Source organism: Talpa occidentalis, unplaced genomic scaffold (assembly GCF_014898055.3).
Source record: "Talpa occidentalis isolate TD23 unplaced genomic scaffold, MPIMG_talOcc4v2.1 talOcc4.7, whole genome shotgun sequence".
NCBI classification, from domain to species: Eukaryota; Metazoa; Chordata; class Mammalia; order Eulipotyphla; family Talpidae; genus Talpa; species Talpa occidentalis.
Window position 1 is genome coordinate 49,404,305 of NW_023605083.1, and position 23,772 is coordinate 49,428,076.

At 38.9% G+C, this 23,772-nt stretch overlaps 1 protein-coding gene and 1 long non-coding RNA gene across 5 annotated transcripts in view; one reads left to right on the forward strand and one right to left on the reverse strand.

Moving 5' to 3' along the window:
* LOC119232690 (uncharacterized) overlaps positions 1-23,772 on the forward strand; it is a 43,697-nt gene that overhangs the window by 2,135 nt on the left and 17,790 nt on the right. Inside the window, exon 3 of the long non-coding RNA XR_005122178.2 lies at positions 15,247-15,353. This is a non-coding gene — a long non-coding RNA (uncharacterized LOC119232690). The remainder of the gene's footprint in view (positions 1-15,246; positions 15,354-23,772) is intronic.
* The window catches only part of FRMD3 (FERM domain containing 3), a 243,574-nt gene continuing 236,928 nt past the window's right edge, over positions 17,127-23,772 (reverse strand). For 3 of the 4 annotated variants that reach the window (XM_054689655.1, XM_037494879.2, XM_054689657.1), the window contains one exon: positions 18,838-22,506. In XM_054689655.1, the coding sequence (XP_054545630.1) occupies positions 21,911-22,506 (596 nt within the window). In that variant the 3' untranslated portion in view covers positions 18,838-21,910. Of the gene's footprint in view, positions 17,347-18,837; positions 22,507-23,772 lie in introns of those variants that run through there. The other variant, XM_054689656.1, reaches the window with a different exon arrangement.

The window sequence follows — 23,772 nt, forward strand, 5'->3', positions numbered from 1 at the left end:
ACAAGAAAAGATGAGCGTAGGGGCAGGAAGGACACAGGGCAAGTTTTCTGATCCAGCAGACCGGGTAAAAGAGGAGTCCTGGAGCCCTCGGTGGCTTTGCCAACTTTTATTGGGATTTACCAGGTACATGGCAAGCAGGGGGGCTGGGAGGCTGGCAGGCCAGCAGGCCTCCAAGCCCCCAGCAAGTCTTCACTCTATCTGGGCTCTCCAGCATTTTCTCTCTCTTGGCTTCTGTTCTGCTTCTCTACTTCTTTCTCGGCTTCTGCTGGCGTCCCCATGACGCCACCCATAAAAGCCCAGTCTTAGCCCAGGTGAATCCCATCTACCTATGTCCACACCCTATTCCAGGTGCCCGCCATCAGGCATGCATTCAGGACCGCAGGGTTCCCTCATCTATCCTGATGGTGAGAGGGCAGAAAAGCCTGATACTTTCTACCTTAACTTACAATGAGCAATTGGGGCTGACTCTGAATTATACCATTTGGGTTTTATGTGTGTCGTCTGAAATAAACACCTCTGTAAGTGAATCCAAAGTTTAGTAAAAGAAATTTATCAAGTGGTTATGTCATTTTGATGAGATGTAGGGTTCACTGAATGGGGTCCTTGGGTTACCTCTGAGAAAAGTTTTAGCAGAGTTCCTCTTTCAGCAGCACAGGGCAAGTTTACCCCATAGAGGACAGTTGCACAGATACAGGCAGGGGACGGTTCCATCTTAAAAAGGACAGGTTTATTAGAAAAAGGAAAGGAAAGCAAGACCCTTGCACAGATTCAAGCAGGCAAACAGTTGCTGCTGCTGCTTTGCAAAGGGGAAATGATTGTACAAAGAAACACCTGCATAGTCACCAGGAGCTGGAAGGGCTTTATTTTGCCAGTGGAAAATGCAGAAATTGTAGAAATTGTAACTGATAGTTTTCTTCTTTGGGGCAGGGATTCATTCCTTTGTGGAATTATTATCTATTGTTAGATTAATTACTACCAAGGTGTGACTAGATTGATTTTGTAAGAACCAGTGATTCTCTATAATCAGTCTGCATATTCCCACTTCTGCGCTGCGCCTCTGGATACTTTCTATAGCAATCTGCTTTGTTGATAACAGTCCATACCTAGGGATTTTTCATTTCTGTAGCTGGCTTGACAACTATGTTAATCATTTCTACCCCCACTTCTAGTTTCTGGTCTTGCAATGGTTTCATCCCAGATTTTCTACTCTTAATTTCTATCAGTTATTTAGAACCAAACTGAGGACCAGGGCCCAGGACATGACTATCAGGTTTCTCTGAGTGACTTGCTCCACCTTTAGCGTTTTGGGCCTCCTTACGTGGGTTTTACACACACAGAAAAAAATATATAATTATTTTTTCCTCATAAAGAAGGCATCTGGTTAATTTCCAACATTTTCAGTTAACTAAAGGATGGTTCTTCTAATAAACCTAATTGATAAAGGAAAAACATAAGTTCAAAGCAATCCCTTGCCTTTACAGAGCTAATGTAACTTGAGATATCTGTGTTTTGGAAGATGGACGTGACACAGCCTAAGTGAAAGAAATTTCGGGCAGGTGGGATGAGTTAGTTATACCAAGTGCTGTTTGAACAGGTGGACTAAATCATGGACTGACAAGCCCTGTTCAAACAATTTGGGTTTTTGTGTGTGTGTGTTATTTTGGTTTATTTCTTTGGTTGGTTTTTTGTCCAAACAATTTGGCCCATCACACTGATCATGAGGTACCATGCTGAACAAAAAGGATTAGATCCTAACGATATACACAATTGGAATGTAACTTGTCTGCGCATGCCCAAGCATAGCCCAACCCAGAATAAGGCTGCTCTCCTGCCACTGCCTGGACTTACCCTATAAATATCTCCTCACTCCCTCCAAGGAGCCAGGTTAAATTCTCCTTTCTGGCACCGATTCCCTCCTGCATGAATCTCTCTAATAAGGTCTTGCCTGGTTCAGCTATACCTAGTGCTCTCTGGTGAAATTTATTGTGAGAAGGCAAAGGACCCACTCTTGTTGGTTGGGACTGTAACACAAGGATCAAAGATTAATTGATTCTCCATATTCCAAAAGTACCCTTATTGATGTGTAGGCCCAGCCAGGCTGTTACCTCATCCTCCCTCCTGTAAGTCAGGAAACATGACAGGGGCTTCGTCTGCAGGCTTTTTCAGACATTCATTTGTTTCTTTATCCAGGATTTTTCAGTGAACCAAAATCATTGTTCCACTGACTCCATCCTCTGGAGGCAATCTGTGCAGACCAGACATTTCTCAGCAAAGCAGAAATGTAGAATTTTACTTCCTTAGTCCACAAGTGCTAATTAAACTTGTTAGTGTAGATGGGATCAGCTGTGAGGAAAATGCCTTGTAAGGTAAAGAGGACATCTAAGGATATAATAGGAGAAAGGTTTTGAAAGTGAGATGGCCCTTTGAACTTTTTCTGAGTTTCCTGTTTTTTGGCCATGCTCTACAAAACACAAAGCAATAATCATTTTCTTTGCGAAAGAGAAATACAAGATGACAAGTATAAAGTGTTTTTTTCATACTATGATTTAGTTTCCAGAAAGTATTATTGTCTCCTTCCTAAATTTTCTGCTCTTAGCCTCCATCATTATCATTGTTTGGGAAGGAGGCATCACAGTCTTGTGATGTATGAGGTGGGAGTAGAAATAATTAGCATAGTCACTAAACATGCTATCTAAAAGTATCCAGAGGCACAGACCTGGGGGCAGGAATATGAAGGCCCAAGGGCCATTGTAAAGAATCAACTACTGTCCTCTCAAATCTACTTAGAGCAAATACAGGAAAAAGAAATTCTTAGGCACCAACCCTAGAAATACTTTAACAACAATTAGTAATTCCACAGTGGAATGAACCCCTCCCAGAGAGAAGACTATATCACTACAATTTCTGCACTAGCAAGAGGCAGCTTCTCCTGCCCACCTGTGTGCTGGTGTTTCTCTTCATGAACCTTCTCCTTTTGCAAAGCAGCAGAGGCAACTGTCCTTCCAAATTGCCCTCCTGTGGTGTCTCCTTGAGCAAACCTATCCTCAGGCAGCTTTTCTGCCCACTTGTGTCTGTGCAAGCATCCTTGACTTCCCTTCCTTTTTTAATAAAAAACGTGCCCTTTTGAATATGACTAAATGCCTCTGCCTCATGGGGAAACTCACTGGGTGCTGTTGAAAGGGGAGCTCTGATGAAACTTTTCTCAGAAATAACCCAAGAACACCGCTTACTGAGCCCAATGCCTCTCCAAACCGACTTCATATAATGTGATGTATCATATTAACTGATTTTGTTAAACAAAAATTTGTTTATGTTCCTGGAATAAATTGCACTTAGCCAGAGAATAAAATCCTTTGCTTAATATTTTCCAATGCTTTGATATTGGACATATGTGATCATTATATTAGCTTGATCAGTTGATCCTGTACCATCATATAATGACCTTCTTTGTTTTTTCTCACTATTTTTGGCCTAATGTCTATTTTATATGATATATGTATAGTTACCCCTGCTATTTTCTGCTTTATGCTGTCATAGAATATCGTTTTCTCTCACTCATTTTGTGTGTATGTGCATAACTTTAAGGACAGTTAAAGCAAGTTTTTGTAAGCATATAGTTGGGCCTTGTGTTGTTGTTTTTTCTTTATCCATTAACTTTTCTATAACTCTAATAATTTGTCCTTTGATGACCCCATTCTAGTTCATCTTTTTTTCCTCTTCTGACTGGATAATTTCCAAGTTCTTGTCTTCAGTCTCCAAATTCTTTTTTTCTGCTTGATCAAGTCGGCTATTGCTGTGCTTTATTACATTTTTCATTTCATTCATTGTATTTTTAAGCTCCAGGATTTCTGTTTGGTTATATTTTATGATTTCTATCTTTGCTAAACTTCTAGTTTTGTTTGTGTATTGTTTTCTGGATACATTGAATACTCTGTTTTCTTGTGGCTGGCTGTGTTTCCTTAAAGGTTATTTTGAAATCTTTGTATAGTATGTACAAAGTATATTCAAGGTATAGTACAGCTCTCCAGGTCTTGGACTCCCAGTAAGATTATAGCGATCTTTGGGTAGTGTCATGTTATACCTTAATTTTTCTTGTTCTTTGAAGTTTTACATTACTGTCTTTTCATTTGAAGAAGCAGTCACTTCCTCCAGTCTTTGGTAATTGCCTTTGGGAGACTCCTGTTATCTGTCTGCCCTGCCAGAGATTCTGAGACTAAATCAGGTATTATGTGGTTGTACCTGCTCTCTGCTTCTTGCCTTCTCTTGTGGTTAGAATAATTATGTTGTAAGCCTTCTCTGGATCCTGCAACACACCAGGCTGAGTGCTGACAACTTCCTTTTTGTTTTTCCTAAAGTGGCAAAAACTCAAGTTTGTGCTTTCTCCTGGCCTGCAGACTTGGCAGACTTTCTGAGTATGCTCACTAGTCACCTGCCAAAGCCCACTGTGTCACCATTAAGGAGGCATATAGGGAGATGGTCACACACTGGTGGTGTTTGTAGGTGAGGCACCTGGAACACCAGGGTGTCCATCGGCCAGTTGCGTATATTATGTTCAGGTGACATTTCCCCAGCAGCTTCTGAGAGATTTCTTGATGGAATTCAGAATGCAGTCAGGATTTGCAGCCATTTAATGTCCTCTGGTCTTTTTTTTTTTTTTTAAAGATGTATTGGCTATTAGGCCAGAGGTATGGGGGGTGGGGTGAGAGAATTCACCAGGGACAGAGTGGGGAGCAGAACAGGCAGATTGACTGAAATACACTGCTAAGGGGAGCAGCGGTCGAGAAAGGAGGGGTCTACTGTGCCATATGTGGGTTAGCTCCCTGGCTGGAATGCTGCAGCCATGATAGCACTGAGACTTAACCCATAGGCCGCCAGGGAGGCCCTCCTCTGATAATCCTATCTACTGCTCTGCCTATTGCTCCCCTCCCACTGTTGTCCCAGTCAGGTACCTCACGATTCTCTACAAGGAGAAAGAGAGGAGTGAGTCCCTTTAGCACAGCATCACAGAACTGGGGAAGTTGGGTTCTCATTCACATGCCCTCCCTTTCTCCTCCAGGATAAATCACAGGTCAAAGATCTTTCTTGGCCCCAAGCTATGCCACTTTGAGGGCATTATGACATGGATAAAATCAAACTGTTCTTCTTAGCCTCCCCAGTACATCCAAACTCCAGTTATTTATTCAACAGAGTGCTAGAACTTCTTGGAATACTGGACTTACTCAAAGGCTATCTCGTCTGTTGGTGATTATCTAAATCAGCATTCTCCAGGATCTCCCAGATTGTCATCTAGAAGGGGTAGAGCCAGTTCAAGGACCACTACAAGAGGCACAACCAGGACTGCCCAGCACATGGGCAGACTCCCCCCAGATCTCTTGGGATATCATATGGTACAGAATCCCGCAGCTCTTTTTAAAGACTCTTTTCTTCGTGGATAAATATCACCATTTTAATGTTGAAGAGTGGGGACAAAAATAGACATCTTGTGCCCTCACAATGTTGACATCACTTCGTGTAGATTTGTTTTCATTTATTCTGGCTACAGTTCTTCATTTTTGGAGTATGTACTGGTGTTTCTTATCACACTCAGAAACTTCAGTCAAAATAACAAAGCAGTGCTCTCCAGGCTCTTCAATTGATAATCCAAAACATCATTTCCTTCTATATCATAACTTCTCCAAGTGCCCCTAAAGTCCTCTGACTCTTCCTTTCATCCTCAGTATATGTATTCTCTTGTAGTCTATTTTTGTTCCTCCTTTCCTCTTGCTGCCTTCTTTTGTGTTCCATTGATTTTTTTTCTGTAGTGACATAATTTGGTTCCCTTTGTGTATGTTCTGAATGTATCTTCTCTGTGGTTGCCAATGCAATTACACATCTTAGTTATAAATTACTTTTCTCATATTTATATGCTTTTATATCATTATTCATTTTTGTACAGTGTTTGATTTTTTTCCTCTCAGGTGTTGTTCCCAAAAAATTACCACCACCAAGATACCCATAAACTGTCACCATAGACTCTTGTACTCTTCCCTCCCATTTTGACCCCTCTCCTGCTGAATATCTCCAATTTATAGTTTGACTGCTAGTTTTGTCTGTTTTTTTTTTTTTTCTGATCCCTTGTATGGTTTTCCTATATTCCTCCTATACATGAAACCATCCCTATTTTTCTTTTTCTTTCTGACTTATTTCACTGAGCATAATCCCTTCAGCTCCATCCATGTTACTATGGAATGGCATAAGTTTATCTTTTTTGATTGCTGTAGTATTCCATTGTGTATATATACCACATCTTCTTGATCTAGTCATCTATTTTTGGACATTTGGGTTGTTTCCATAGCTTACCTATTGTAAAAAAGTGCTGCAATAAACATAGGGGTGCAGGTTTCCTTTGGAATTAATGTTTTTATGTCCTTTGGGTAGAGTCCTAGGAGTGGAATTGCTGGGTCATATGGTAGATCCATTTTTAGTAATTTGAGGTCCTCCATGCAGCTTTCCGTAGTGGTTGGATCAGTTTGCACTCTCATAGCAATGTAAGAGTTTCTTTTTCTCCACATCCTCAACAGCATTTGTTATTGTTAGTTTTTTTTTAATGTGGGCCATTCTTACTGGTGTGAGGTGATCTCTCATTGTGGTTTTTTTGAAAGATTTATTTATTTATGCATACAAGAACTGGGGTACAGGCCAGAGGTGTGGGGGTGAGAGGATTCACCAGAGACAGAGTAGGGAACAGAACAGACAGACTGACCAAAATACACTGCTGAGAGGAACAGCAAGTCAGGAAAGGTCTGCTGCATCATGTGGGTAGCTTCCTGGCTGGGGTTCGAACTCATGCTGCAGTGGCTGTGGATAGCTTCATAGGTTGCATCTTAGCCCCTTGCGCCACAGGGAGGCCCTCATTGTGTTTTTGATTTGCATTTCCCTGTTTATAAGTGATATTAAGCATTTTTTCATGTCCCTGTTGGCCATCTGCATTTCCTCTTTTAGCTTTTCTTCCCACTTTTTTTTTTTTTTGTATTTTTGTCTTTAATTTTATTTGGAAGAGTAAAGTCTCAAAAAATGATTACAATAATTTCTTTTTTTCAGTGGTAATTGCTAGTGCATATTATAGGGAATGAGCTCTATGTATGTTTTCACTTCACTTGCTACCCAATTTTTTTTTATAATAAATTTTATTTTTATATTCCCCATACAATTTCAACCCCCCCATTTTGACCCCAATCCCTCCCCTCCCTCCACCCACCCCCATAAAAGTGTCTCTGGTTCATAGATTTTTGTTGATTTTGATTTTTACTTTCTTATAGTTATTCATTTTCCTGGTCCCTTATTTAAGTTTTCTAGATTCCTGCTATGAGTGCGACCATCCGGTATTTTTCTTTTTCTTTCTGGCTTATTTCGCTGAGCATGATCCCTTCCAGCGCCATCCATGTTGCTGCAAATTGCATGTGTTTATCTTTTTTGAATGCTGAGTAATATTCCATGGTATATATGTACCACATCTTCTTGATCCAGTCATCTATTTTTGGGCATTTGGGTTGTTTCCAAAGCTTAGCTATTGTAAACAGTGCTGCTATAAACATAGGGGTGCAGGTGCTCTTTCGAATTGATGTTGCTGTGTCCTTTGGGTAAATACCTAGGAGTGGAATTGCTGGATCATATAGAAGCTCTATGTTTAGTAGGTCCAGAAATCTCCACACAGCTCTCCATAGTGGTTGGACCAGTTTGCACTCCCACCAACAGTGCAGAAGAGTTCCTTTTTCTCCACACCCTCGCCAACATTTGTTGTTGCTAGTTTTTTTAATATGTGCCATTCTCACTGGTGTAAGATGGTATCTCATGGTGATTTTGATTTGCATTTCCCTGATTACAAGTGATATTGAACATTTTTTCATATGCCTGTTGGCCATTGGCATTTCCTCTTCAGAGAAGTTTCTTTTTAGCTCTTCTGCCCATTTTTTGACTGGATTATTTTCTTTGTTGTTGTTGAGTCTCATCAGCTCTTTGCAGATTTTTGTGATCAGTCCTTTATCATTAGTGTTGGGTGCAAAAATGTTCTCCCAGTTGGTGGGGTTTCTCTTTGTTTTTGTTATTGTCTCTTTTGCTGTGCAGAAGCTCTTTAATTTGATGTAGTCCCAGCTGTTTATCTTTGCCTTCACTATCACTGCTTTGGGTGATGTGTCTGTAAAGATGTCTTTGATGTGCAAATCACGTAGTGTTTCGCCTATATTTCCTTCTATGTATTTTATGGTTTCAGGTCTTATGTCTAGTTCTTTAATCCATTTTGAGTTGGTTTTTGTGTATGGTGTGAGGTAGTAGTCAAGCTTCATTCTTTTGCATGTAGCGGCCCAGTTTTCCCAGCACCATTTATTGAACAGACTTTCTTTGCTCCAATGCATAGTCTTTGCTCCTTTGTCAAATATTAGTTGACCATAAATCTGTGGGTTTATTTCTGGATTTTCTATTTGATTCCATTGGTCCGTGTTTCTGTTCTTGTTCCAATACCATGCAGTTTTGATGATTATGGCTTTGTAGTATAGCCTGAAATCTGGGAGTGTGATGCCTCCATTCCCTTCTTTTTTTTTTCAGGAGAGCTTTGGCTATTCGGGGTTTTTGGTGATTCCATATGAATTTCATCAATAATTGTTCTATTTCTTTGGAGAATAACATTGAAATTTTTATTGGAATAGCATTGAATCGGTATATTGCTTTTGGTAGGATGGCCATTTTAATAATGTTTATTCTTCCAATCCATGAGCAGGGGATGTCTTTCCATTTCTTTGTATCTTCTCCTATTTCTTTTAACAGTGTTTTATAGTTTTCTTTGTATAGGTCCTTTACCTCTTTTGTTAGATTTATTCCCAAGCATTTGATTTTTTTTGTTTCAATAATAAAGGGGATGGTTTTTTTCATTTCTTCTTCAGATTTATTGTTAGTGTATAGGAAGGCTTCTGACTTTTGCATGTTGATTTTGTATCCTGCCACTTTGCTGAACTGATTGATGAGTTCAATTAGTTTGTCTGTGGAGTTTTTGGGGCTCTCTATGTGTATTATCATATCATCTGCAAATAGTGATAGTTTGACTTCTTCTTTTCCTATTTGGATTCCTTGTATGTCTTTCTCTTGTCTTATTGCTCTGGCTAGGACTTCCAGTATTATATTGAAAAGCAGTGGTGAGAGTGGACATCCTTGTCTTGTTCCATATCTTAATGGAAATGCTTTCAGCTTTTCACCATTGAGAATGATACTGGCTGTTGGCTTGTCGTATATGGCCTTTATGATGTTGAGGTATGTTCCTTGTATCCCAAGAATTTCAAGGGCTTTTATCATGAATGGGTGTTGCACTTTGTTGAAAGCTTTCTCAGCATCTATTGATATTATCATATGGTTTTTATATTTCTTTTTGTTGATGTGTTGGATAACGTTGATTGATTTTCGGATGTTGAACCATCCTTGTGTCCCTGGAATGAATCCTACTTGGTCGTGGTGAATTACCTTATGGATACACTGTTGGATTCTGATAGCTAAAATTTTATTGAGGATTTTTGCATTAGTGTTCATTAGGGAGATTGGCCTATAGTTTTCTTTTTTTGTGTTGTCCTTGTTCGGTTTTGGTATTAGTGTAATGTTGGCTTCATAGAACGTGTTAGGTATTATACCTTCCTTCTCAATTTTTTGGAAGAGTTTGTGAAGGATAGGCACCAATTCGTCTCTGAATGTTTGGTAGAATTCATTTGTAAATCCATCAGGTCCTGGGCTTTTGTTTTTGGGGAGGTTTTTGATTACCATTTCAATTTCGCTAATTGTAATTGGTCTGTTTAGGTGTTCTATTTCTTCTTTATCTAGCTTTGGGTGATTGTAGAGTTGTAGGAATTTGTCCATCTCCTCTAGATTGTTGAACTTGTTTCCATATAACTGTTCATAGTAGTTATTAATTATTCTTTTGATTTCTGCTGTGTCCGTTGTGATTTCTCCTCTTTCATTTATTATCCTATTTATTTGTGCTTTCTCCCTTTTTGCCCTTGTGAGCCTGGCTAGGGGTTTATCTATTTTATTTATTTTTTCGAAGAACCAGCTCTTGGTTTCATTGATCTTTTGGATTGTTTTTTTAGTTTCGATTTCATTTATTTCTGCTTTGGTTTTTATTATTTCTTTTCTTCTACTGGTTTTGGGGGTTTTTTTGTTGTTCTTTTTCTAGATCTTTGAGCTTCGAGATTAGGTTGTTTCTTTGAGTTCTTTCTTGTTTCTTGATGTGAGCATCTATTGCTATATATTTTCCTCTTATTACTGCTTTTGCTGCATCCCATACATTTAGGAAATTGGTGTCCTCCTTGTCATTCAATTCAAAGAATTTTTAATTTCTTCTTTTATCTCCTCGTTAGTCCAGTGGACTTCCAGTAGTGTAGGTGTCAATCTCCACGAGGTAGGAGAGTACCTTGCCTTCTTTTTATGGTTTATTTCTAGTTTGATGCCTTCATGGTCAGTAAAGATGGTTGGTATGATTTCAATCTTGATGTATCTGTTGATGTTTGTCTTGTGCCCCAGTATATGATCGATCCTAGAGAATGATCCGTGTGCGCTTGAGAAAAATGTATACTCAGATTTTTTTGGGTTTAGTGTTCTATATATGTCTGTTAAGCCCAAGCACTCTAGATCCTTATTTAGAGCTTTAGTGTCTTTACTTATTTTTTGTCTTGTTGATCTATCCATTGTTGATAGTGGCGTGTTGAAGTCTCCCACTACGTATGTGTTTTCTCTGATGTCTGTTTTCAGAGATGCCAATAGTTGTCTGATATATTTTGGTGCTCTTTCGTTTGGTGAATATATGTTAATGAGTGTTATTTCTTCTTGAAGTATTGTCCCCTTGATCATAATGTAATGACCACTGGGGTCTCTTTTTATCTTTTTAAGTTTGAAATCTGTTTTATCTGATATGAGTATAGCTGTTCCTGCCTTCTTTTTTGGTCCATTTGCTTGTAGAATTGTTTTCCATCCTTTAACTTTGAGTCTATTTTTATCTTTTGCAGCTAAATGTGTTTCCTGGAGACAGCAAAAGGTTGGGTTTTGTTTCTTAATCCAGCCTGCAACTCTGTGTCTTTTTATTGAAGAGTTTAGTCCATTTACATTTAGAGTTAGTATTGATATGTTAGCATCTCTATTTGCCATTGTGTTTGTCTTTCCTTTGATTTTATTTATTTATTCTTTTAATAACTTTCTTTGGCCTTCTTTTGTTGTTATTCGTCCCTCTGAGGTTCTGGCTTTAGGACTCCTTGTAGTATTTTTTGGAGTGGGGGTTTAGTCGTAATAAAATTCCAGAGTTTCTGTTTGTCTGGGAAGGTCCTTATTCTTTCTTCAAAGAGGAAGGAGAGATTTGCGGGATAGAGAATTCTTGGATGGCGTCTGTTGACTATGTCCCTCCACTCTCTCCTTGCCCGTAGTGTTTCTTCAGAGAAGTCTGATGTCAGTCTGATTGGTTTCCCTTTGAATGTTATCTGTTTCTTCCCTCTTGTTAGTTTCATTATTTTTTCCTTGTCTTGGATTCTTGGGAGCTTTATTATTATGTGTCTTGCTGTATTTTTCCTTTCGTCATGGAAGTTTGGTGTTCTTCTTGCTTCTTGTATATCAATTTTCAGCTCCTTCTTCGCGTTTGGGAAGTTCTCTTCAATTATATCCATGAATATTTTCTCTGTTCCTACATCTCTCTCCTCTCCTTCTGGGGTTCCTATAACTCTTATATTTCCTTTCTTCATGGAGTCAGATAGTTCCCCAAGTCTTTCTTCGGTCTTTTTCCTTCGTACTTCTCCTTCCTTTTCTGTTTTAGTTCTTTTTATTTCTGTGTCTTCAAGAGTACTTATTCGTTCTTCCATTTCATCTATTCTGCTTTTTAATCACAGTTTTTTAATCACAGCAATTTTAAATTCTCTATCTGGAAGGCTCAGAAGTTCTTCCAAGTTACTGTCGTTGCAATCTGGTAGATGGTTTTCTTTTTGCGGTGTGCTTTTTTGCTGAGGAGTTGCTGGGTTGCATGTGGTTTTTCTACTCCCTACTGCCTGTTTTCTAATTTGCCGTATTCCTTGTGACACTGTGTTGCTGGTACTGGCCGGCATCTTGGGCGACCTTCCCAGCTCACCACTGGCTCCTCTGGGGAACTTCTGCTGGGTTCACAAGTCTCCAGCAAAGAAAGGTCCCTGCTGCAAAATGGCGATGTGGGAACGTGCTCCCCTGCATGCCCGGTCTGCCCCAGTGGTGGGTGCTGCTCCCCTCTGGGCTGGAACTGCAGGCTAGAAGGTGCCCAGCATGGGCAAGCCTCCCAGCTTACCTCTGTCTTCTCGGTGAGCCTTCTGCTGTCTTCCCACTTTTTGACTAGATTCTTTATTTTGTTTTTGTTGAGTTGTGTAAATGCTTTGTAGATCTCTGATATCAGCCCCTTATTAGGTTTGTGAAGTACAAATATTTCCTCCCAATCTGTGGGGTGTGGCTTCCTCTTGGTTATTGTCTCTTGCTATACAGAAGCTTTTTAGTTTGACGTAGTCCCAGCCCTTCATTTTCCTTGCTTTGGGTGATGAGTGTTTCTTCAGTCTCATGTCAGCCTAATCTGTTTTCCTTTATAAGTTATTTCTTTCTTCCCTTGTCAGTTTTGTTGTTTTTCCTTTGTCTTGGACTTTTGGAAACTTCACTATTATGTATCTTGCTGTAGTTCTCCTTTCCTTAGTTGTGGTAATTTGTTGTTGTTCTAGCTTCCTGTATTTCTATTTTCATTTCCTTCTTCATGCTTGAGAAGTTCTCTTCAGTTATTTCCTTGAATATGTTCCTTTGTCTCTCTTCACCTTCTGGGAGTCCTGTGACTCTTATATTTCATTTCCTCATGGTGTCAGATATTCTCAAGTGTTTATTCTTTTTCCTTTGTCCATCTCTTTCCTTTTCGTTTGTGTTTTTTTTATGTCTGTATTTTTGAGAGTACTGATTCATTCTTCCATTTCATCAATTCTGTTTTCATTGCTTTTCAAAGAATTCTTTAGCTCCTCAATTAATCTTTTAACATTTTGCATTTCCTTTATTTCCTTCTTTAAAGACTCATTTTCATTCTTCAGTTCATTGATTATATTTTTCATATTATTCTTTTCCTTTCCTTCTTCTTTATGTTTTTTAGTCATGTCAGGCAGAGAAGTTCTTCCATGCTGGTGGTGTTGAGTTCTGGGGACTGATTTTCTTTTTGTGGTGTGTCATCTCCCAGAGGCCTTGCTTGGGTATTTGTATTTTTCCTTCTCCCTATTATATGTTTTCGAATTTGTTCTATGTGCAGGGCCACTGCTCCACTGGTACTGGTGGGTATCTCTTCGGGGTGCTCCTACTGGGATGTCAGGGACTGGTGGCCAGGCTCGGTCTGGCACTGTCATGCCAGACTTCACAAGGACTATGATGCTGTGGATGGGCCTGGAGGTCACCAAGTCTCTGTATGCTGCTGGTCTCTTCCTCTTTGTGTGTGTCTTAACCTATAGTGCTGGGCAAGGTCAGCACAGTGTGTAGGGGTTAAGGTTACTCTCCCAGGCAGTCACTTCTTCCTATGGGAGATAGGCTGTCCCTCTGCCTTCTTGGCTTTACTCAAAGTTTTGGGAGGGGTATGTAGGGGGTCACTGGCCTCTAACAGTCGGGTGCTGACTGAGGGATGCTCTCCCGAATGGCTGCTGCTCACCTCTGTGCTAATAAACTATTTTAAACTATTAACTTTAATCACATTTAAAAACTATTCCTTTTCATCTTTCCCCACCCCTCTTATATTGTTTATAATGCAGATAACCTCTTTATATTGTATATCCAATAACATATTTACAATTACTCCTTATGCTTTTGTTTTTTAAATTATGTAGCAAATTTAAAAGCAGTTCATAGGCCTACATTAAAATACTACAGGGCTTTATCTCTATGATTCCATGTTGCCCTTTGTTACCTTTTCACTTGAACTTGAAATGAAATCCTTCCCATATCTTGGAAGGCAAGCCTACTGGTAATAAATCCCCTCAGCTTTTATTATCTGTAAAGTCTTTCTTTTTTGTTTTTCAAATACAGTCTTTCTGGATAGAGTGTCCTTGATCAACTACCCTGACCACATCATGTACTCTTTCCCTCTCTGCATATAATCTAATGTGAGCTGCCTGGTACATGCTGAGTGTATTTTCTCTTGCTGCTATCATGCTTCTTTGTGATTTTTGAAAGTTTGATTACATTGTGTCCCAGTATAGCTCACTTCAGATTCTAGTTGGGAGTCTTTCAACTTCTTGAATTTCTGTCCTCACGTTTGAGAAGTTTTCATCCATTCCTTTTCAAATAGGCTCTCTGCTCCTTTATCTTCCTTCTCTTTTTGGGACTCTCAATGCATATGCTGTTCTGTGTTACGATGTCCCATATATAGCAATCTATCTTCAGTTCTCTTCATTCTTTTTCTTTTGCTCCTGGCCTTGGTCATTTTGTATGTCTTATCTTTGAGTTCACTAAATCTTACTTTTGCCTAGTTTTCTGTTGAGTATCTCAAGTTATTTTTTTAATTCAGTTATTGAATTTTTCAGTTCCAGAATTTCCATTTTGTTTTTTCATAATTTTTATATCTTTGTTATTCTCATTTTGTTCATTGTTTTCCTGATTTTGTCCACCCGTGCTGTATTTTAATCATTGAGCATCCCTATAATGGTTTTTTCAACGTCTTTCTCTTGAAATTAAAAGTCTTTCTCTTGTAAATCTCCCCTTCTTTAGCCCTGTGTCTGGACATTTCATTTGTTTCTTTGATGATGCCATGTTTCTCTATTTCTTTTAATGCCTTATCTTCTGGTGGGTTTCAGCATTTGAAAAATCAGGCACCTCTTCCAGTCTTTGCAGTTATATTTCATAGAGGGAGGATTTTCTCCTATCAATGTGGCTAGAGATTAGGGACAGCTCTCAAACCTTTTCTGGGATGTGTTTGTTCTCTTTAAACTTAAGTGTAATACCTTAATTTGCCAATTTCTACTGATTTGCTCCCCTGGTGTATTTCTGTGGTATTGCAGCCTCTCTACTGTTGTAAGTTGTCCCAGACTTCCACTTAATGTCTGTCTATGATAATGTACTCCGTTACACCTGGCCTTTGTTCTCAACTGCTCCCAACCTGGTTCCCTGTTTTTGTCAGCACTTAGATTCAGGCAAGAGTGAAACTAGTCCCATTAGAAGTTACAGGAAAAGTGAAAATACTGGACTTACTTTCTATTCTTCTCCTTCCTTCTTCAGGAAGAAGATAGGAGTTGGGAGTTTTCGTCCAGTCGTGCCGTGCTATACTGGCAGGATGGGCTTTGATAAGACAGCATCACAAATTTTCCTGCTGAGCTTCAATACAGGTACCACCTAATTGGTTTCTTGATTTCTCACATAGTTGTTTGGATAAGATGTTGTTAATTTGGTATCTCTGTGGGAGAAGGGCCTGGGACTCTCTATTTCACTATTTTGCTCAGTGACTCCTCCTCGTTCAATTCTTTCTAGACTCAGCTTATATCACCACCACAGGCAACCACTAATACTTGTTGAGAATTGCTCTAGGAAAGCTAGGAGCATGGAGTGAGCTTTGAATAAGAGAATTATGAGAATGAAGCTTTTCAGAGAACTGCCATATAGGTCAAATAGTAATTCTCTGAGGCTGTGGCTGTTGAGGGACTTCAAACCCATCTGTCCCCTCCAGTGGTTATGATACAGTTGTTTTCTACAGCTGTCATAGTTTTGAGGTTGTTGATTTTCAGTATTATAGGGCTGATGAGAGGGAAGTGGGAACAGGGCCAGTTACCATGCCACAAAGCTCAAAAAGCATACCAAGATCCAACAGATTTTCACTGAATAATTTTTCTCAGTTATTTGCGGGCCTTTGGTTAATTTCAAGAGGTCTGGGAAAGTTGACATTCACATTTTTTTAAACCAGTGTTCTCATTGCTTTCATAGAGGAATAAATTTTCAGTTCTTTACTCCAGCACTCTGGAAGTGCTTCTCTAACAAATATAACTTCCGTGATATGTCATCTAATGATTCAGCTAGTTATTCTTTCAGTTTATCAAAAAGAAAATAATTAGTAATGACCTGACATGCAAAAGAATTTGTCACACTGATATTAGAGTCATTCACTCTCTGTTACACAGAAGTATACAAAGTCTTTACCAAGTCCCAGATGCTGAATTTTATTTATTTAATTTTATCTCTTTCACTTACTGGAATTTTGTTTAACCCAATCTAAACACCAAAGTTAGCAAAAAAGTTTACTTCCTCACTTCTTATCTTTATAAAGAGGAAATCTTTTATAGACTCTTTGTTACTAAAATATTTTATTACTTATAAAATATAATGGGACAATAGCCATACATGAGTAACATTTTTGTTACAACATCTAATATTAAAAATTATAAAAAAAATTGTTACCATAATTTTGTATACTACCATTTATAATAATTTACCATATCAATATATAAATTTCTTGATCATTGATGTTGGAGGACTCTATTTCAGCCACTTCATTTTCAACTGATATTATTTAAGGACATCAGTTGCTCTCGACAAAGCAAGATCAAAAATAATTTTGTTAATTTTTAATTTTGTGAAGGCTCTTTTTCTGTTAATACAACTTATTGGTGTTAAGTGGGTTTTATAGGCTGTAACAATATTAAGACAAATTTGTGATAAACTATTTTGAAATATAAATATTAGTAAATATAGAGCTGATGATTCTTAAAGAATAACTTTACTGAAAAGGTTTAAGTTTTTTGGTAATTTGGAATTTACTTTTAAAAGCTCTTCTTTGTTCTACTAAGAGTTTTTTCTCTAACAATGAAGGTGTCCTCAGCCCTCTTTCAAAATTGTTACTTTGGATAAACATCAGCTACAGGTAAAGAGAAGGTATGGGTCGTTCCAATCAATCCTGTTCTTTAAGTCTCAAGTTCCTTCACCCATTCGCAAGGCTCATCACAGTCAGCAGCAGTGGCAGACACCGCTTGGTGCTTGTGTTTGTCAATGCAGCCTTCACACTGTCCTTGCTGGCAACATTGGATGTTACAGAGATACTAAACATTTAGCACCACTCTGCTCCCCACCTCCACCCAGTTCCCCATGGATAATAGACATGACAGGCAGAAGAGGATTAAAATCAGCTTTATTAATGGATTGGAGAACACAGCTGGGAATCAGGCCCAAGTGAGGTTTCTTTCATCCTCTCAGAAGTGATGAATGCTGAGCCTACTGGACAAGGCTCGCCAAACTTACCCCCCGTCACAGACTGAGGCTGGAATGTGGAGAGCGGAGTCCTGGCTGGGCCCACCATGGGCAGGTCCTGCTGGGTCTATTACTGCATGGAGACTGGAGGCCCAAAATCAGGTCCAAGAGAAAGAGAGAGAGAGAGAAGAAGCAGGAGGACAAGTAAGCAGGGACCTTTAGCACCTTATCTATACCTTGTAGAGAAAGATGGCCCAAAGAGTCTCAAGTTCATCACTGCAACCATCCCAAGGTCACCCTAGAGGTGGAAGTTTCTCCCCAACACTTTCCTTCCAAGCTGGAGCATGGTTAGGAGATCTTCCCCCTCTTGAGTGAGCAAGAATGTAGGAATAAGGAAAAAAGTTTCTCCCAAGAGACTAGGTTAGATCAGGGGCTTGGACTACTCAAAAAATAGATCACCAAGGGCTATTTTATGTGGGCCTTCAGTTTGCAGACACTGACCCAAACAAAGGAGCTGGCCAGAGCTGCTTGAGTTAGGACTGTAGGTCCACAGTCACCTCACACCTGATGCTAACAACTAAATTCCTTTCCTTACCTTCACTCTAGCAGCTAGGCCTCCGAGGACTGAGTTCTCACTTTACAGACTTTGTCTACTCCCCTGGCCCCCAGGTGGGTGAAATGGGTGAAGGTGGTCAAAAAGTACAAACTTAGAGCTATAAGATAAATAAGTTGTAGAGGTATAGGTACAACATGGTGATTCTAGTTAATGATACTGTGTTGTGTATCTGAACATTGCTGAGAGTAGATCTTAAAGTTCTCATCACAAGAAAAAAAATTATAACTGTGTGAGATGATGAATGTTGACTAAACCTACTATGGTAATCATCTTGCAATATATATCAAAACATTATATACCTAAAATTTATGCAATGTTATATGTCAATTACATCTCAATCAAATTTAAAAAAAAGAATGCGATAGCCTTAAGAGGCCATCACTGCTGGGATCCAAGTTCACTGGACACCAGTGGTATTCCTGTAGTAAAGAGAGCCTCTTGTGCTTTACTCACAGTAACAGTTTCTGATTTAGCTATCAAATCTGAAGTTGTTAGCTTAGTAGCAAACTAAATCAGAGGACCTTTCAGGCCATGCTCAATGGAAGAGAGAGGAATAGAATAGTAAATATCCAGGACCCATGAACAGATAGAAATTTAATAGCAATGTCACAGAGTTGAGTCTAAGGTAGCGCACAGGAAGGCACCCTTTTCTGGCTGAAAGTGATGACATACTTATTTCTAGCATTCTGATACCCTTCCTCCTTGTCATGCAGAACAGCCCCACTTCTATTTTTCCTATGTTTTTTTGTTTCTCTAATTATTTAAATGCCATTAGACTATAACTGTCTTTTGTGTTTGGGTACATTTCCAATGCACTACATATCCCTGCTTTTACCCTGGATGGCTTCTGCAAAGGGTTAATCCCATCCATTACCTGTGATTTTTTTCATACTATCACCACTCAAGGGTGACCTCATTTCGTGGCCCTAGATGGCACCTTTCTGTAGTTTCCAACAGGCAATTTATGCAACTTAACTTTAAATAAAACTAAATCAGTGCAGAAACATTTTTTTCCCCAGAGTATTTTTATTAGGGATTCCTGCCACCAAATTAACATATAGAACAAACTGGATGTTGACATAGAAATGCAAATTTTACTATACAAAGGTAAGGCTCCAATCACAGGTAACATGGCCCCCAGATCTCTGGTATTTCAATGAAATCAACTCATTTTGAATTCTCCCCAAAGTTGTCTCTATAAATGTTAGACAAACCACAAGATATATTCCAAATACATAACACTTTATAATATGTTCCAAGCACAGACAGAAATACACAATACTTTACCTACATTTTGTTTCATAATCCAACTTGTATTAGCACTAAAGGCAAGATTGTGTGTGTATATGTATTTGCCATATATGTGTGTATATATAACCACAAAGGTACACACAGTGGTTTTAATGGAAATTTCAACCTTTCAGTTGGTGGACTATATCCACCATGATAGCTGAGAGGGGAAAGGGACAATAATAATGTTACGTATTCCTCAGATGGGAAGAAATAAACACAACTATATATAAGGGCCTATCAGTTGTGTGTGCACACCTACAACACATATATACAGATTCATGTATAAACACATATACACCAATAATATAGAATATACATATACTCACACACTTGCTTTGAGCTCTGTCTCACTACATTATATACTCTTCATCTTTGGAAGCAGTCTTTTCCTCATTTGATTAAGGTAACTGATGATTCTCTCCTACTAAAACCTAGATGGATATTTCTAAAAGATTCTGATTCTATCCTGATAAGATGGCATTCCAGGATCCCAGTTTTATATTTGGTAGCTATTGTTTAAATTCAGCAGACCCTGCCCTGTCATTTCCTTCACTTAAAGACATTTCTATTAAACAGTAAATTTTTTGACTAAGAGAAAAGATTTTAAATGAAAATGTTAAAATATTACTTCTTAATATAAATCTGCATGGTTGAACTATAAGTGATATTGTCAATATTTTCAAATGTTTTACAATGGACAATACATTTACTTCCATAAGTTAAAAATATTATTATATATTATTTTAAAGGGTGAGGGATAAATAACTTGTCATTATTAGAACTTAAAAAGGGAGGGATATGAAGCATGATTTTTAGAAGAAGGGTTTATTTCATGTAGACTACACTAGAGCACTGTTATGTCAGACGTCTGACTTAGAAGTCATATAGAAAAAAAAAAGGTCGGGGGAAAAACCTGCAAGTTCAAAGCTGACCATTTGCAAACTTCCCCCCAAAACTATAGAAAATATGTTTATTTAAAAAAGCAAAATGAGTCACTGAAAGCACATGAGAAAGAACACCCTATAAGCCTAATAGCAACTATATTTTATATTTTACTCAATTGAAGGCTTTATGAGCTGCCTTTTAAAACTTATTTTCAAAATTAAATATCCAATAAGCAATCAGAGCTCCACTGAATAAGTAGGATTAGAATGGCCAATTTGTAAATTATGCTAATGATGGAGTAGGAGTATCTACTAGAATTAGGGAGCGATTACAGGTGGCCCAACCTCTTTGTAAATGAAGGCAATGAAACATTTTCAATCCATGGAGAACCTCAGTGCTCTATACCCTGAGCTCTATACTCTCTTCTTTCTCACTGAAGTCATAGTATTGGTAAGGACACTGCAGAGGAAGGCATCAGAGTGTTTTCTGCCATGGATTTAATGGTATAATGGAAGGTATGAGAGTATTTCTTTCCCCTGTTGTCTGGTTAGGGAGCCATTATGCAACTTCAAACTGAAATGGTGTGTCATCTGAGTCCCCTCCACTTTCTTAATGGGCTCTTCAATTATGAATGAGTTAAGATCTTAAGAAAATCAGGAAAGAAAAGGAGTATAATGACTACCATAGGGAAGAGCATTGGCTTTTGTCAAAAAGCCAAAATCTATCCTATTCATTCTTTCTCTCATATATACACTTCTTTGAGGCTGCTTCTACAGAATCACAATGAATGGCATGAGGGACCCAAAAAAGTATGCCTTCAAGATTCTCCACTCTTGTTTGGGTCCACTTAAACATATTAATGTCAACTCTGACAGTTAGTGCACTCAAATAGCTTGCTTTTCATCATCCAGTACCTTGCATCACAATTTTGTTCATGAAGTAGAGCACCTGCCTACCATCACTTGGCTACCAGCCTCACCAGGACTCTATTTTTGCTCCTTGCCATTTGTCCAGTTCCCGTCTGCTTCCACTGTTGGGTGATACAATTAACTGCATATCTTTAACTGTTTTCTTTAAAATTTCACTTCCATTTACCTAGCCAAAATATATGGACAAAATGCAAATGAAAGTAAAAAAGTCATCTTGTCCAAATACTTTGAAAATGACCACTCTGTGTCCACTTGATGCTCTCAATTTCCACATCCTCCAGTTCCATCATCCGTCTGGGTGACTTACATGCTAGTGTCTTTCTACTTATTTTCTATCTCAAATGCAGGAAACAAGAAATTATGGAATTGTTCAGCCAAAAATATTTTTAAAAACAAACCAGTGCCAAAACATTAAAAAATTCCCAAACATACCCTAGTGCATTAGTCTTATGATCTGTACACTTAAATAACTCCAGGAGGCTTCTTTTTTTGCTAAAAATTTACCAAAATATTTTGAACACATAAAAAATATTTTTAAAAAAACAAAAACAAAAACCCAGCATAAATTTAGTTGTATAGGCATTGGTTAGAGGACATAATCCTAGGGATTATATTCAAAAATGTTCTCTTGGGTTTTTCCTAAGAACCTATAGCTTCTAATGGTGCTGTTAAAAAAATGGGAAATCTAATTCAGCTCAATGTGTTATGTATTGTGATAATAAAGAGTTAGTCTGTACTATAATAAAAAAAAACATTTTTGGTTACTTAGAGGTCATCTTCTTGACCTATAACTAACATAACTGTATTTGATTTTAACTTATTTAAGTGCAGTGAATTATGGAAAGCAAACTTAAAGGTTTGAATAATCAGTTGTGAATAAAGAATGCCTGTTGATGGCCCCAGGACCATTCAGAACCAGGCATTTGCTGAAAAAAACCTAATCACTAGTATTGAATATAGCCCTTAGTCATCTGAGATAGGAAATTTATGAGCAACCCAGCATGTAGAGAATAAGATTGACTTTGCCAGCCACCCACTCCTTCAGAGGACAGTAGTATTCATAGTGAAACTGCTCAAACTCTGGCGTCTGGCGGATTTCACATAAGAAGGAGAGATCAATACCTGACTCCAAAAGGAGGAGGAGCAGGGGGAATACAAAGAGCAGCAGCCCCAGGCCCACCACAAGGAGCCTGGAGAAACTCTTGACCAGTGGGTTCACCCGAATATGGCCGCTCAGAATGTCATAGCTCCATGTCAAAGCTCGGTGAGCCTCCTTCAGCTCCTCTTCTTCAGCCAGCAAAAAGGCATGTTCATCTGCTTCCAGTTCTTCAAAGGAATCTGTGTCTTCTCTTTCCAATTCCAGCCTAGATGAGCAGTCAAAGAGCATGTCAATCTCATCATCATCCACAGGGGTGGGGAGCAGGCTGGCGCTTGGATTGTAGGCCAGTTCAGAGATGGTCAAGGGCTCCTCTTTGATTTTATCATCTTCTTCACTTGGGGGGTCTTCATACTCCCGGGCTTCTTTCACTGGTGAGCTGGAGATCAGTGGAGCAGAAATTTCTTCCCTGGGCAGTGGAACACCTATAAAGAGACATTTTTCGGTCATTTTAGATTTTAGGTTTTCTTTTTCCATAAAGATCTGTAGCTGGAAACAAAAAGAATGGAATTCAAGGAATCCGTGAAATTGTTCTGTGGAATCCTGACTTTTTTTTTTTTTTTTAAAGACATTTTTTTTAACAGTAGAGTTTTTTAGTTTTTTGTTTTTTTAAGATTTATTTATTTATTTATACAAGCACTGGGTACAGTCAGAAGCGCGGGAGGGTGAGAGAATTCACCAGAGCCAGAGCGGGGAGCAGAGCAGGCAGAAGGACCGAAGGACACTGCTGAGGGGAGCAGCGGGCGGCAGGAGAGGTCTGCGCGCCACGTGGGACCCTTCTCCGGTGGCCGGGGAGCAGCCGGGGGTCGAACCGGAGCTGCAGAGGCTGCGGGCAGCCTCACAACCCAGCACTCAACCGCTGCGCCACTGGGGAGGCCCTGGAATCCTGACTTTTAACAGTCAGTTAAACACACCTCAAGTGATTGGTCATATTTACCACATTTTTAGGTGCAATTGTGGTCATCTCTGCAAGAATAAAATGACAATCATAATTAGGGCATAATTATGAGTGGTGTCTTTCAGAAGGCAACACTGTCATCCAATAAAGTACTAAGGAAACATTATAGAATCTACTGTGGGAAATTAAATATCCCACTCTCAACAATGGAATGATCATCAGTATGGAAAAACACTATAAACCAAATGGACCTAACAGACACAAAGAGAACATCTATCCAACAATAGCAGAATACACATTCTTATCAAGGGCACATGGAATATCTTTTAGGATAGTATAGGACCGCCCCCCTAAAGTATTGTTATCATACCACCAACAAAACCCCTATGATCCACCACCATAATCCATTGTGCTCCCTCCCCATCATGCTCTTGCCCCTCCCCCTCACTCTCCGGTAAGCCTCCATTCTATACTTAGCTTTCTAGACTTAGTTCTTAATTTGGCTTTATCTGACCTTTAGTTTGGTTTCTGTATATTCCATATATAAATAACATAATCTAGTATTGAAAGAATTTTGACAAGAGTGGTTTACCAGCTCAGACTATCCCATCACTGCCATCCTCTCTGCCTAAGGTGTTCAGTGGCCTAGTTAGTAGCACAGGTTCCTGCGTCTTTTGGGGGGTGTCCTTGATGCCTGTCTTTTCCCCCCACCCCTCATGGTGTTCACATAGTGCACTCCTACTTTCTGCCTCTGAGTGAATCATGCTTGAGAAAAACCTTTGGAAAGAAGTAG